General features: G+C 34.4%; 1 protein-coding gene across 1 annotated transcript; it reads left to right on the forward strand.

The window, feature by feature from the left end:
- The first annotated feature begins 2,451 nt into the window (after positions 1-2,451).
- Positions 2,452-11,683, forward strand: LOC117329667 (tubulin beta chain-like). Its single transcript, XM_033887718.1, has 7 exons — positions 2,452-2,694; positions 7,424-7,532; positions 8,102-8,212; positions 8,561-9,013; positions 9,958-10,200; positions 10,684-10,869; positions 11,470-11,683. Exons 1-7 carry the CDS (start codon positions 2,638-2,640, stop codon positions 11,649-11,651), a joined length of 1,341 nt encoding a protein of 446 aa, XP_033743609.1. The 5' UTR covers positions 2,452-2,637; the 3' UTR covers positions 11,652-11,683.
- Positions 11,684-16,001: the final 4,318 nt, after the last annotated feature.

Consider the following 16,001-nt stretch of genomic DNA (forward strand, 5'->3'; position numbering starts at 1 on the left):
GCGTCAAGGGTTGCTTTAAGATTAAAATGCAAGATTGTACATGATCTTTGTAACTTAGGTGAGCGCGGAATAGAAGCATGTCCTCGTCGAGCAATTTAACGTATTTGGACAGGCAAATAATATTAACTCATACTACATAGAATATAAATAAAGCATCCATGACGGATGAACCATGTTAAATGCCGACGAAGAAAAATAACATGTCTCCTCTCATAACCAATCGCCATTTTTACAGTTTGATTTATGATTTTATCCCCGATTTTGCCCTATATATAAACATATTCCCCATATTCACCTCAAATCTCATCGGTTGTGTGTACTTTAAAATTTAAGAATCATTCGCTTCACATGAAAAATAAAATTTCACGAAATCATTGAAAGGATATATCATCGTTGTAGATGAATCGTCTAACTTTCTTGTCAGTAGATGTGTGTAAATCTTCATCGAAGCATTCGTGTTCTGTTGACGTTATCTGACAGTTGATGTCCCCGATAATCCTATTAATACCCAAATGAAAGAACACCAATGGCTCCCTTCGCGTGACCCGATGAACCAGCTCCCCAGGGATCCAATCTATGAACTGTAAAGCCCTTACTTGTCGTGTATAGTTACCGTTACTATGTAACTTTGAATAAAATAATACAGTCTTATAACAAAATATAAATTAAATTGTTATAAAGATTGAAACATCCCATACTTATATATTTGGTACCGTTGATACATGTTTTTTAAAATGTAAATTTGTATCTTGTCATGGTACACATTTCAGAAAATATATTTTCCAAAATTTTTTCGTGTACTTATATTAATGACAACCACCCTTAGATTGTACATGTAACTGCGGATAGACTTGAGGACTAAACTCCAAATCCCACACGTAACCTATCAACGTGTTTTTGTGAATGATAAGTATCGGGTTAACTTCATTTCGTCACTTTTGCATATAATTTAACTATATATGGTTTATACAACATGAGTATTTGGGAGGGATTTGAGATTGTTTAGAGCTTATGTAAAGTCTCCAAATGGGTGTGTCTATTCAGATATATTCCATGCATGATTCAAACTCATATATTGTGTGTGGTAGAATGGTGCACATACAATGACAGTAAGGAAATAGTTTCCGAAACGGATCAGTATTGATGAATCGTAATTGTCCAGTGATGTATGTAGGCTCAGGCATATCCCCTCGTAAAAGGCATCGTCACAGGCTGTTGTTACTATTCCAACACCCCTCCCCACCCTGCCCCGTTGATTTCAAAATAAACCCGGACAATGAAATTCGTGCTGTGTATGCTGAATTAACCGTAAAGACATCGGTATGTTTCTTTTATATCACATAGTGTTATCACATAAATTCATTGTTGTATTGAACGTTGTTGATTCGGGTTCACATAAATGCTTGAATTGAGCAAATACCAAAAGCACTTTGGTGACCTAGAATGTTACAGTATTAAAATACTTTATCTGATGAAACTTTATTTCTTCGGTAACAGTTTGCATGGTGTTCCGTCACGTGACAGATATGTCGTTAACTGAATGGGTAATAACAGTGTTCCTTGCATTATTTAAAAACATCAAACATCTTCCCAACCAACAAAACGGAGAACAAGCCACTTACCAAAACCAAGCAATGCTGTATTAATATCAACCTTCAACAACAGTGATGATGATGTCACTAAGTTCACTTATAATCGAAACTAATTAAAAGATCAGAAAAACTTTAGAAATATTATTAACATGTGGAATAAACAGTATCATGTATTCAAGTTTCAAAAGAACGTTAGAATTAGCCTTGATAATGTTCAAACAACTAATTGAGGTCGCTAAATCAAGTCTTCTATATTTCCAAATTGATCATAGCAATTTGTGTTTTTATCAAATTGTCCATCTAAGAAGGAAAATACAATTTAATTATAATTTCATTAGTCAACTCAGATATATGATGATTTGTAATATATACCATTCCAGTTATAATTGAACAGACTTAATAGTGAACTCGAGATGAAATAAGTCACTAAGTGACGATACTGGAAATGATGTCACCTGAAATAGGAATGATTGATGACATTTCTCACTATGTACATTAATTACGAAAACGTCAAATTTACTGGCATCTAGAAAACTAGCAAACATGAGGAATTCTTAAACTTATAAAAATACTCCGTAACACTAGACAAATGTTAAACATAAACCCTCCGCGTGAATTCTGGTAGTATAATGCTTCAAAGTTTCCTGGCAACAAGGTGTTCCGGGATAGTTTATAATTTGTGTTTAAATGTTTACTGTTGTCAAGATTACTGAGGAACTATGTGTCGTCGATTCAGGTTCTGTCGTGTGCCGATATCCATCCGCTTCAGAAATTGAAAAGAAGTAGCACTGTCGTCGTAACTATAAACAGAACATTGTCATTTAAATATTTGCAAACATAGTCCAACTCAGGGGCGCATCAACATTGACACATGACGCGATCGGTTTGGAACTACATGGGCGGAAGGGCACAGGTGTAATTGGTCGATTTCTGCAGATATATATTCTAGTCACGTGACAACATTGTCTTAGACATTCTATATGAGGAGTAAAGGCTGACTGGGCCTAATAAAGGAATACCTGCCGGAAACACCACACAAATCATCATGAGGGAAATTGTTCATATGCAGGCAGGCCAGTGTGGCAATCAAATTGGTGCCAAGGTAAATTTCTTTTACGTTATTATAATTATATTTACAGTAGTTTAAGAACCAATATTTATTAATTATATTGATAAATTTAATCAAAAAATCAAATAAGGGAAAAGGAAGTATACATAAATATATAGATTGTAGATTTTGATAAAAATGCATGATATACAATTAAATGAAATGAATAATATCTATGCTTTAAAAATTGCATTTTATTATTATTAGCTCCTAGGGTATGGTGTTATCGAATAGTGTCACTGATAATCAGTAGTTGTCGAATACAAAAATGAATCTGAGCAGATAATTTTTTTTCTTATCTGACTGACGAAGGTAAAACTGTTATGTCACGTATACTGTATGTCATGACTGCAGTATTCAGTATTTCTTCATGAAATATCTGCTTTGTAGTATTTTCACTTATGAACCTTTAACGATTTTTGATTACTGATAATACATGCCCAGATTTGCAATGTCATTGATGTCAAGCAATTTTTATCCATAATCTCTATGTGTTCGAAATACGTCGACAATAAAAGGGCAATAAACAAAATAACAACTGGTTTATTGCCTCGCTATAAACATGCCTGAACAATATGTACGGACCTGCTTTTGATAACTACATTTTGATGGTGCTTACGATTTGATTTAGATGTATGCACATATTTACCGGAGTAATATAACTCAGGCGGTTACTTAATACTTCAGAAAACCATTCAGTTTTAAATAATTTGTAAATCATGATAAAATCGTTCATTACGGATTTTCAAAGAGCCCCTCGCCTGTGTTATTTGCATATATGAACTACGCTTTTAAAAGTCCACTTTTTTGTAAATCAGATGGTAAGGGGATTTTGTTTGGTTTAGATTTCATATCGTTGTGATTAAGATAACACGAATACTAGAATATCGAGAATAACGTGATAACTATAATATATGTTTAAGAGCATTGTAAAGAATTCAATGGCCATTTCTGATTACGAGAGTATTACTTAAGAACACAACATGAAATTTAGATAATGCAAGGGCCCGGATAAGTCATTCACCATGATATGATATACAGTGGGTAGCTTAGCAGTTACGTTTTAACACTGTTTACAGAAAGAGTAAAATAACACGTGGATCATTTTACGGTTGCTCAATGCACGATTGAATTTTAAACGGATTTTAAATGGATATTACATTATTGAACTATTTATGAGGTGTAAGGGAAAATGTAATATTAGCTCCTTGTCTATTCTTAGGCAAGACCGAAAAAAACCCTAAAAAAGCAAGCAAACAAACAAAAAGAAACGTAATCACAGTTTTGAATTATCGAAGATTTAAATAAACCCGATATTACAAACGAGCGATAAGCACATTATTCAATTGAGTTGTTTACGAAATTCGATCTTCATCATTTCGTGAAAAAGAATATGGAAATGTTTTATATATTTTAAACTTTTTGCTTTCTCATTGCTAGTCTATAATTGTTTTAACCATACTTTGAGTAGTTGAAGGTGGTATGAGTAATGGTTTTACTGCAAGTGCCGATAAGCAAAATGACACTTTCGCAGATTTCCTTTGAACTATGATAACAACCTCTCTCACAATGTTTGCTATTTTTCTGATACTAGTAGGTGCATGTTTATGCATTTCAATTTCCGGCCAAGATTAAAAAAAAAAAAAAAAAAAACCTTGCGCGCAGGTAACAATGGGAACTACTTTTTTCGTCAAGGAAAGCAGTCCATGCGCCTTTTTAGTGTCGTCTGCTCTCTCCGATACATTACAAAATGGCCATCCACTTTAAAATTGAGACGATGTTTGTACATGTACAAGAGGCTGAATTGCTTCTGTTAAGGGACTACTTTAAACTGTGGTTAATTTACAACAACATTGCCTATTCTCAAGTTCTCATTTTACAAATGGGCTACAGTATTTAAAAAAAATCTAGTTTTGGCAGCTTGATATAGTAGAACATAAACCATTGATGTAAAGTAGCGATGTAGTAATTTAAACTGTTGGAACTCACTCTAACGAACATAACCTCAAATCAGACTGGATACATTTGATTTGTTTCTCGAAGTCTGTGTATGTCAGTTTAAGCATACTTGTCTTTCACAGTCTATACAAATACCTGTTATCGTCAAAAGCTTGTTATAACCAGATAAAATAGTATCTCTCGGAACACTCTCTCCCGATAAGACTAAGTAAACATTAAGGAAAATAATAGGCTAGCCTCAAAATGAAATCAAAATCGAAATACCAGATACTGTAAGGTTGCCATATTCGATATTGAAATTTTCGCGGTTTTACATTTTTTTTCGAGAAAATTATGGAACGTTTAACTAATTCATCTTTCAAATTTATTTTCAATGTTATATCTACATTCTTCTTGCAATTCCATTATATACACCGAAATAGCGAAACAGAAGCTCTTCAAAATATTCAACTTACAAGCATTTTTAAAATATTTCCCATGATTCTATAACCAAAGTATATTAAATGTCTTTCCAATCGTAATAAAACCAAGGTATATTATTATGTTCTAAAAGCCCCCATTTCTTCTTGGTAACATATTGTATTTTACAATCAAAGCCGGAGTACTTAAGAACACTCTCTTGATATTTTTACCACTGATAAGGCATGCTGCTATTTTCTGATGTACTAGGACCTGGCTGTAGATGAATTTAAACCAGCTTAAATGATTTAAAAGGATTTTTTCAAGATTTCCTCCGGTTTATCTTCAAAATTACTATCTTGTATTACTTATTAATGTCTTAATCTGCACACATTCACAGTTCAAATCGGTGTACCTTATAACGATAAGAAAATAAAACCCACTGATCCTGTTATTGAATTCTGTATAAATGTGAGTGGATTTTCTGGTGAGGCTGTTTGTGTGCCGATGTGAAGGTGTCGGGTCTGGTATGAGAGGACGACTGTGCCACCACAGTATTCCAGGTCATGTGTGGACTCAAGAACGTGATCAAATATTAGAACTCTATTGTCATATCTCTGTTTGAGAAATCAGCTGATTGTTTGCTCGTTTTTAATCATAATGGGAGACATGTCGGATGTAAATGTTGAAACAGGTCGTGTTGATTTATATAGAGTTTATTACAATAGTTCCCCTGTGTGTGATTAACCCTAGTGCGATTTTTGTATAGCTCTAGTGCTGTTACAAAAGAATGAATAAAACTTTAAATATCAAACAATGTTAAACAATTTTGACAGCTTGATACAGATTAAGCTATCGTTTACATTAAAAGGCGATATAATTAGAATGTTCACTCTTGTAAATTCCAATTTATTCTAAAAGTGTCATTGATCCCAAGACCCCAATATCACATCCTATCTTAGTCTTTATCACTCTAATCCAAATACGGACTATAGCGTGTAATGTTTAAATTGTCTGCTAATGTTGACTGATAATACAAGCTTTTATGTGACACTGATTGTGAATCAACACCACTTAAAAAGTTGCAACTAAATTTTGGACATATCCGGTTTCATTTTCGGAATTTGTATCTGTTGAATTTAATTTCATTTAAAAGGTTTCATTTAGTTTTCTTCTTTACCTGTTTTTGCTCGATATCACAATGCATCTTTTACTATCTTTCATTTATATTCATTTAACATTCCAACTCCAGTCCTGCTTCGAAACAATAATATCATGGTTATCACGCTGCGTTAAAAAATAGGTTTGTGCTCAAATAAATCAGACAACTCTCGCCATCTGTATAATGCCAAATTATTAACGATTTCTTTTGTGGTATGTTTAAGGACTTCCCCCATTGATAAGTAAAACAAGATGAAGTGTAAAAGCATAAGAGTAACGGTGGTCTGATGTCTACTTCATCTTATGGACATATCGTGGCTTTTATAAACTCATTTTGAAAGAGTCCATCACTTTGCTAAATTTCTTCACCTATAACCGACGTTTTATCAGTAGGAGTATGCAAGCTTACCAAATGCTTCTTCTTTAAGTTACGGGGGTCCGTCATTACTGATGATTATGTCCTCGGTTTGCTGAATGTTTTAACATGTCGCAATTGATTTGCTGTTCCAGGTTACTTCTATGAAATCGGGTTATCTAGAAAGAGCTAAGCAGTTTTTGATGGAGAGGCTTCAATAAAATTGGTGCAGCAAATACTTGTCATTTTAGGACTTGTCTCCTATTTTGGAGTTATTAATGTTGCTTTCCTGTTTAGTTAGTGTCTTTCTTTATTTGATGGCGTCAGTTTTTATCGTATTCCCCCTGTGTTTGATGTCTTCATTTCCCGTCATCTTCAATATTGTTTTACTTATATAATCATTGTGTTTAAAGATATCGAACTTCTTTTTTTGTTCAGATTTAGAATTTCGCCCTTTTCACAAATTGGCTTACCCTCACCTAACGAATGTCTCCCGTTGTTTTGTTGTCTCCACTACTCAATGCTGATTTCCTTTCTCGTTTGGTGTACTATTTTTTCTATTAATGCCTCTCACTTGATTTTTTTCCTTTCTCTATGATGATATCTTTTCATTTGGATGTCGTAATTCTTTTCCATCGTATTGATCCTTTTATTTTGCCCTCTGTCATTTTCTTTTGAAGTCTTCTTGTTTTGATATCTATTTGGCTGGATGTCATGTTTTTATCTCGTTAGGTCCATTTTGTCTTAAACTCTCCTAACCCGTTTTTCCTGTTTATGGATTTAGAATTTCTTTATCAACCTTGATCGTTAACGCTTGTTGATCTATTTTTGTTTGATCTTTTTTACTAGTTCTGGGAGGTGATATCCGACGAACACGGTATCGACCCTACAGGAACATACCACGGTGACTCCGATCTACAACTGGAGCGTATCAATGTCTACTTTAACGAGGCTACAGGTAAGTAAACATTTAAATCATAATAACTGAGGACTAATGACAAATTAGAAAGAAAAAAGTCAATTTTGTTGTACCAACTGAAGGAGAGGTAATATCCTTTTGAATATTGCAAACAATACTCTCTCTTCATCGTACCCTTACATATTGTTTTCCCTAACCCTAATCACTTTAAAAGACGTTTGGTAATGCTGAATAAGACTAACCAATAAGTGTTACAACGTCCACTCTTAAGACCTCCACGAAATATTGTAAGCGAAAGATTTTAATTAAATTCATATTCAAGCATGCAGTTCTTTGTACAATCCCGTAAGACATGATAAAGCATATTAATTTCAATATTACATTTCATACGGCGTATTGAATATGATTTGTTCATAGAATTATGCTGTTTATGCTGTTGTTTATGTTGTTGTTTATGATGCTTTTTATGCTGTTGTTTATGCTGTTTATGATGTTGTTTTGCTGTTGTTTATGCTGTTGCTTATTATGCTGTTTGTGCTGTTGTTTATGCTGTTATGCTGTTGTTTATGCTGTTGTTAATGCATTATATGCTGTTGTTTTCGTCACAGGTGGAAAATATGTTCCCCGCGCTACCCTCATTGACCTTGAGCCGGGTACCATGGATTCCGTCCGGTCAGGGCCATTCGGCCAGATATTTCGCCCCGACAACTTTGTGTTCGGTTGGTATTATTGTTATTCAAAGATGACACATAACCTGTATTCTATTATATAATTGGTATACATTATTATTTAAGGTTAGCCTTAAACTGTAAAACAGCATTCCAGATCAACATACATCGATCATACTGCCTGTTGAATCGTGACTTGATTGTTAACTAAGAAATAAGGAACACTGCCTCTTCCATTTCACAACAAAGGGTCCCTAGCCAAAAAACAATTCTTCTTCTTTTGTTAATTTTTCTAACTCTCTTCGTTTGTTCTTTATTCTTTAGTTTTCGATTTTGACTATTGATATTTTTTCAAACGGAATTTTTCTAAATTATATGTACATTCATCCGGTTTTACAGGCCAGAGTGGTGCCGGAAACAATTGGGCCAAAGGTCACTACACAGAGGGCGCTGAGCTGATCGACTCGGTTCTCGACGTCGTTCGGAAAGAGACCGAGAGTTGTGATTGTGTCCAAGGTTTCCAGCTGACTCACTCCCTCGGTGGCGGTACGGGAGCCGGTATGGGAACTCTGCTTATCAGCAAAATCCGGGAGGAGTACCCGGATAGAATCATGAACACCTTTTCCGTAGTGCCGTCTCCAAAAGTATCGGACACTGTGGTCGAGCCCTATAACGCCACTCTCTCCGTCCACCAGCTCGTGGAGAACACGGACGAGACCTATTGCATTGACAATGAAGCACTCTATGATATTTGTTTTAGGACATTAAAACTTACGACCCCCACGTACGGTGATCTAAACCATCTCATTTCCGCCACCATGTCCGGAGTGACAACATGTCTAAGGTTCCCAGGTAAGTATATGCAGTAGGGTCCAACCGTGGGGATCAACGATTCTTTTGGGAATTGTTTGTTCTTTCGAGGCATTTTGCTACCAGGGCCCAGTTGTTCAAAAGGTGATTAGGCTAATCACAGTTTAGCAACAATTTTAAAATCCTTATGAAATCGTTTCTGGTAGAACTAATTTGACAAAAAAATATGAAACTATAGCACTCACCAGTCTCTTTATGCCTGCTTATTTTAAGGAATATACATGTACACAGATTTTGAAGTAAAGGAGAAATGAGATTTTCACAATTAAAGTGATTAAGCTAATCACTTTCTGAGCAACTGGGCCCAGACCTCGGTTTCTGACGTTCTTGGAACAGTAATTTTAGCGATGTTAGATAGATGCCATCATTATAGTAGTCACGTGATCAAATGGTTTTAAAATCTTACAACAAGTATTACATTGCCTGATTTTTGTAATGGGGGAATGTGGAAAGAATATATATATATATATATTTTATGAAATTGAAATTGTTATTCGTTCTTCTGCCGAATTCAATCAAAAGATGCCATATATCAGCGAAAGAAATATATACAAAACCAAATTAAAATGAACTGAACATCTCAGTCAATAGACTAGTTCATTAGCCGTTATTCAAATTATTTTTTCCTGCTGTTGCTTTGTATCGATTATCTTAAAAAGAACTTGCGAGATTGTAACATCGTTTGGGAATGTGACAACTATTGTGACGTCACCAATCACATTGTCACTGCCTTAAGAAGAGTGAAATATCACCATGAAAATTAACTAAGATATCATCAAATAAGTCTAATCTAAGGTATCTCCATTAGATTGCAAAATGATCATATATGCATTGCTAATGTAGTTAGAAACCATATTAGTCTGACCTACCACAGTCTCTTTGAACTAAATATCATCACAGTGCTAATTTGTATATTTTTACAACAGGCCAACTTAATGCTGATTTACGAAAGATCGCTGTCAACATGGTGCCATTCCCTCGACTCCACTTCTTCATGCCTGGATTCGCTCCCCTTACCTCCAGAGGGAGCCAGCAGTATCGTGCTCTGACAGTTCCAGAGTTGACACAGCAGATATTTGATGCCAAGAACATGATGGCTGCCTGCGATCCCCGTCACGGTCGCTACCTCACCGCCACAGCCTTGTTCAGGGGCAGGATGTCCATGAAAGGTAGCAAGCTTATACCATTTAGTGAGGCTTGAAAATGAAAATGTCCAGTGAAAAGTTTTGCTAATTCGAGTGCACCATCGTTTTTTTTTTATTTTTGTTTCATCGTTTTGCTGTGGATCTGGAAACTGTGATAACGTCATAATTAATACCAACAATATGTCATAGGTTATAATGGATATTCGTTAAGTTTTCTTCGTGGTTTGATGTCTCGCTGTTCCTGATGTTGTCTTCCGTTTCTTTTTGGTATCTCCCCTGTTCCTGATGTTGTCGTTTATTTTTGTGTCTCTCATTTGATTGGTATTATTTCACGTCTTTGATATTTTGAACATTTTGTCCAATATGTTGTTTTGTTTGTTTGTTTGTTTGTTTTTTAAGTACAAATGTATTAAAGAACAGCACTTCATCGTGATTTGCTTGTTCTTTAATGTTACACAGTAAAAATAAATCGGTGTTAATGAAATGTAACTCTATATCGTTAAACAGAGGTAGATGAACAGCTGTTGAACGTACAGAACAAGAACAGCAGCTATTTCGTGGAGTGGATTCCAAACAACATCAAGACGGCAGTCTGCGACATCCCACCACGTGGTCTCAAAATGTCTGCTACATTTGTCGGAAACACCACCGCCATTCAGGAGTTATTCAAACGTGTCTCCGAGCAATTCACAGGTAAGATGATACCAGTATTCAAACGTGTCTCCGAGCAATTCACAGGTAAGATGATACCAGTATTCAAACGTGTCTCCGAGCAATTCACAGGTAAGATGATACCAGTATTCAAACGTGTCTCCGAGCAATTCACAGGTAAGATGATACCAGTCTCGGACAGTAAGCTTTATTTGACAAAGAACTTCTTTCTCTTGTTGACACATTGGGTTGAATTTAACACGTCATTTTTCACAAATATTTCAGGATTTATATTAAGTGTCAAATTACCCAATGCTGTTTTTATTTCGTCTTTAAACTGCAAGTGTTGCTGAACTGTATATATCTGTTGGCAGAACATTTAGTCTTTGACTGTTCTTAGCAAAAAAGTACATCTTTCGAGTTAACCTAGCGCGCCTATTTTATGCAATAATGTGTCACGTTCATTTCGTATAAAATGTATTCCCTCATTATGATGTGATCCAAAAGCTAAACTATTTTTTTTTTTTTTTTTTTTATTTTTTTTTTTTTTACAAAATTCTAATTCATTTACTTCTTTTGACTTGTTTCGAAGTCATACTAAATATAACGTTGCTAATTTATTGATAAATTTTGTTTCGACAGCCATGTTCCGAAGAAAGGCTTTTCTTCATTGGTACACTGGTGAGGGTATGGACGAGATGGAGTTCACAGAAGCCGAGTCCAACATGAACGATCTGGTGTCCGAGTACCAACAATACCAGGATGCCACCGCCGATGAAGAAGGAGAGTTCGAGGAAGAGGAAGGAGAAGAGGAAGGCGCCTAACCATTTATTTACGAAACTAAGACTTAATAAAATACACCAATGTGATGATAATTCTGATTAACAATCAACAACATATTCCGTCCAATTATGAAAATCTGATGTTGTGAATATGACTTTATTATAATTATGCGTTCAATTGACCTTTCAGTACAACGAAAATCCAATGACATATTTTACTTTATTTGTAATTTTGTAATTTGAATTTAAGAATAAATATTTAAGATATATATGAATTTATTTGTTACTTTTTTGTGGTTTCATGAGGTAAACCTGTCTTATTTGAAGATTTTGACACGTGAATGATATCCAAAACCAATCGGTGAAGTAACTGTTTATTCGTCTAAACATTGATCGCATAATATGTACATAGTCCGATTCCATGGTTACCATACACTAAAACTTAGTTTGGTTTGGTTTAGTGTTGTTTAATGCTTAACAACCGCTAGTCATTTAAGGACGACCTTACTGTGTGCGAGATACATATGTGCAATACGTGTGTGTGTTTAGGGAGGCTGCTGCATAACCATGTTTATCTCCTTGTGATAGCGCGAAACTGATGACGAAATTATAGTGCAACCTCACTGAAACATACAACTGAATACATCCAGCAGGACGCCTCACACACACATTATCCTGAAAACGAGCAGTCGTCCCACTCCAGAAATGCTGAGCGTTAATAAGCAACTACCATTTCGTAGACTGGTATGGCTGGATCAGGGGACCAAATCCAATGCCTTCCTCGTAGGGGGCGAATACTCAACTAAAGGTCAAATTCTAAAAACGTATCTCTGTATTTGTTGTTTTCCCTCTAGTGATATGTCACTTCGTAAAAAATGCAAATACAAGCTTCTTACTACATTTCAATAATGATAATTTCTGAAGCGACGTGCAAGGCATTGAGGCAATGAAGGTCAACGTGGCAACAAAATGGCGTCGTATTATTGCCGTATGTGTTTAAGAGTATGTAGGCCTCAAACCACAATTAATGTTGCAAAAGGTTTATACAAAGTTTTGTTTTTGATTTCGTTTTTTTTTTTTTTTTTTTTGTAAAAGTCTAGTTTAAATTTTATTTTTACAGCTATCCGTGCTGGACCTAAAGAATGCTGTAAAGTACTTCATGACTTACTTTTTTTGAAAAAAATGGTTTATGTTGTGGGAAAACAAGGAAAATAACAAAATATCAATACGCAAGCTACATATCAAAATGTGTCCTGCCGCACAAATAAACGCGAAAACGTTGTCAAAACAAAATTATATCACTAGAATAAATACTGTAAAACAAAGTTATGCTAAAATTATGTTCCTGTCTGCCATGGCTATGTGAGGAAAAAAATATTTAGCAACAGCCCTGAAATTCTTTTTTTTCTACAGTTGACTACAACGACCCGGAAGTATAATTGTACAGCGACCCGGAAGTATAATTGTACATCGACCCGGAAGTATAATTGTACATAGACCCGGAAGTATAATTGTACATAGACCCGGAAGTATAATTGTACAGCGACCCGGAAGTATAATTGTACATAGACCCGGAAGTATAATTGTACATCGACCCGGAAGTATAATTGTACAGCGACCCGGAAGTATAATTGTACATAGACCCGGAAGTATAATTGTACATAGACCCGGATGTATGATTGTGGTCTGAAGCCATCTCATTCGTAACTACTCGGCCGATTCCGTACCTTCCATCATGTTTAACCCCCTCCCCGAACTTTAAAGTATTTCCAATATGGCGACGCCCGTGATACATCCGAGATTAGAATCGGCCGAGGTGTTCCGAGTGAAGCCATCTATCATTGTTTGAATAAAGTCCAGATCAATATATAGTTGATGAGACCGTAAAGCAATGCCAAATGCAATAGATAAATAATTGAAGATTATTGTTCAAACCAATGTAAAGGTATCTGAAGAGAGAAAAAATAACAATTAACGAATAGCCAATCTTAATTTTTTTTATTGTGTTAGCCCGTGCTAACTGATGAACAGTATGATGAACGTTATTAACATTGTTCATGTTTAAGGATAAAATCATATTTCATTAATAAACAAAATCTGATAATAAATACAATGAGATGAATTTTCATTAAAACCCGTCGATTTTCGTCAACTTTATGCTACCATGAAATGCTGTTTGGTCCAATATTATCATACTCATTATGAGTTATATTTAAAAAAAAACTGGTATATTGTATACAGCTGTCATTTCGCAAAGATTTTATTTTCGCGGTTACTTCAGTTTGAGAATATAATTGTGTTGTGCTGAATTATTTCGATTTGGGAATTTTACGAATTGCAGTGTGACGTCAGCAGTGATATTCACTCTGGTGTTGCGGCCTGTTCTTTTTACCGAAAAAAACCCCACCAAAAACAAAAACAAAAACGCGAAAATACACTCCACGAAAATGACACCGTACACAGTATATGTATGATAGAGATTCGAATGACGGATACACGTGAATAAACTAGACATCACAATATCAAAGAGCAAGTATTTATATCATAATACCAAAGTCGATGTAAATTGAATTTTCATATAATTAAATAACATTTTCCATGTCATATTTCTATATATAAATATACATATCTTCAACTGTTAGAGCGAAATTGGCACTTATAGTGTGAAACAAACATATAAATGCCTATGACCATGAATAATTGCGATTCAAAAATTATAAATATACACTTGCTAAATTTTATTGAATTTTACGGTTTCAGAGCAAACTCCTACACACCATTCTCTCAAATATGTCATCCTTTTGGATGGGATATAACTTAATCAATCATTTTTCACAGGTCTATATATGTATTTTAATGATCAGTAATAATTATGTATGCATAATTAAATAATGATATAATTCAGAACAAATGAAACCATTAAAAATACTGCTAATTATAAATTACCTCGAAATTTAGCAATAAACGACAAACTGAGAATTTAATTCGGGAAAGGAACGATGATAATATACATTTCCTTTTTTTTTTAAATGAGCTTGAATAAATATTTACGATATATTTGAATAAAGAAGAAATTTATTCGTGATTTCATACGATACAGAGTTCTTTGTAGAATTAGGAGAGTGTTTTATATACATTTGAAAAAAAATCCAGACAAATCGAACGACTCCGAAATAAAGAGGAAAATAACATGAACTACTAAAATGGACAGAACAATTGATCACGTGATCAACCCTACATAACTTAAAGTCTTCGTGATCACTCTGTTATGCTGTGTGACGTCATTATCTTAAATACATGACATTTAAAGAATCCAAATCGAATTCTTCTTTATACACTATCAGCATCTAAAAACTTTAATTTACACACATAATCCTAGTAATCATTGACAACATACACACACATATAAGTTAACGTTGGACTAGTCCGTAGGGGGTCTGGCTCTGGCATTTGTTCCAGTTAATGGCCAGTGCAAGCAACATAAACAAAAATCTAGAAAAAAAAAAAAAAAAACGAAAAAAAAAAAAAAAACGAAAAAAAAAAGAAAAAAAACATTAAAAAAACCATAAGTCATTTGCGTTATATTATCAACTATAGGCAAACAATGCCACAGAAAATAATATTCCGGAAAAAGTTACACTTCCGTTACAAACAAAATAAATTAACATAATGAAACGAAAACGTGTTTTAGAGGTTAAACGACAGATGATATATCAACAAACAGTTTGATGTAAACAAAGCTGTAATGTCAACACATTGTTTACTGACCCATATATTTATATGTGTTAAGTATTCTATCGTAACTGGTATAACTTATATTCAGCTAAGGACAAAAGTTCTTCGAATTTGCTTTCGTCAGTGTTACATAAGTTCGTATTTGTTCAAACCATAATATGAGTATTTCCTGGTAGTTGTTAGTTAATTATCATTTTGAATTCTCGTTGAATCAAATGTTGCGAATTAAAAAATAATAATAATAAAACAACAACAACAAAAAATGATTTAATATAAAATGATACCTAGTACCATCATTGTTGTGTAAGAGTTACCTATCTTGGCATTTTATCTAAATTAATATTATCTACTAATTTTAGACAGGATTCATGAATACATTAACAGATATCTGTTTTACTGTACCTTCTATGCATTTTTTACGTGTTAGGCTTATGGAAAGGAAACACGTGTCTTTATGCATGAAAGGTAGCATACACCCTTAACTTCTCATTAGACCGACGACGGTAGGATGTATCATATGGAGTTCGTACTGCTACTGTACTGTGCATTCCTTAAAAAGGTCATAAACTCCTTTTTTTCTTATTATACATAGCGTATTTATTCTTCAAATAAAGTTTTAAAAAATGTAAATGCGTTCATCAACTACAGTCATTGAGT

The sequence above is a fragment of the Pecten maximus genome, chromosome 6 (assembly GCF_902652985.1).
Source record: "Pecten maximus chromosome 6, xPecMax1.1, whole genome shotgun sequence".
NCBI lineage: Eukaryota > Metazoa > Mollusca > Bivalvia > Pectinida > Pectinidae > Pecten > Pecten maximus.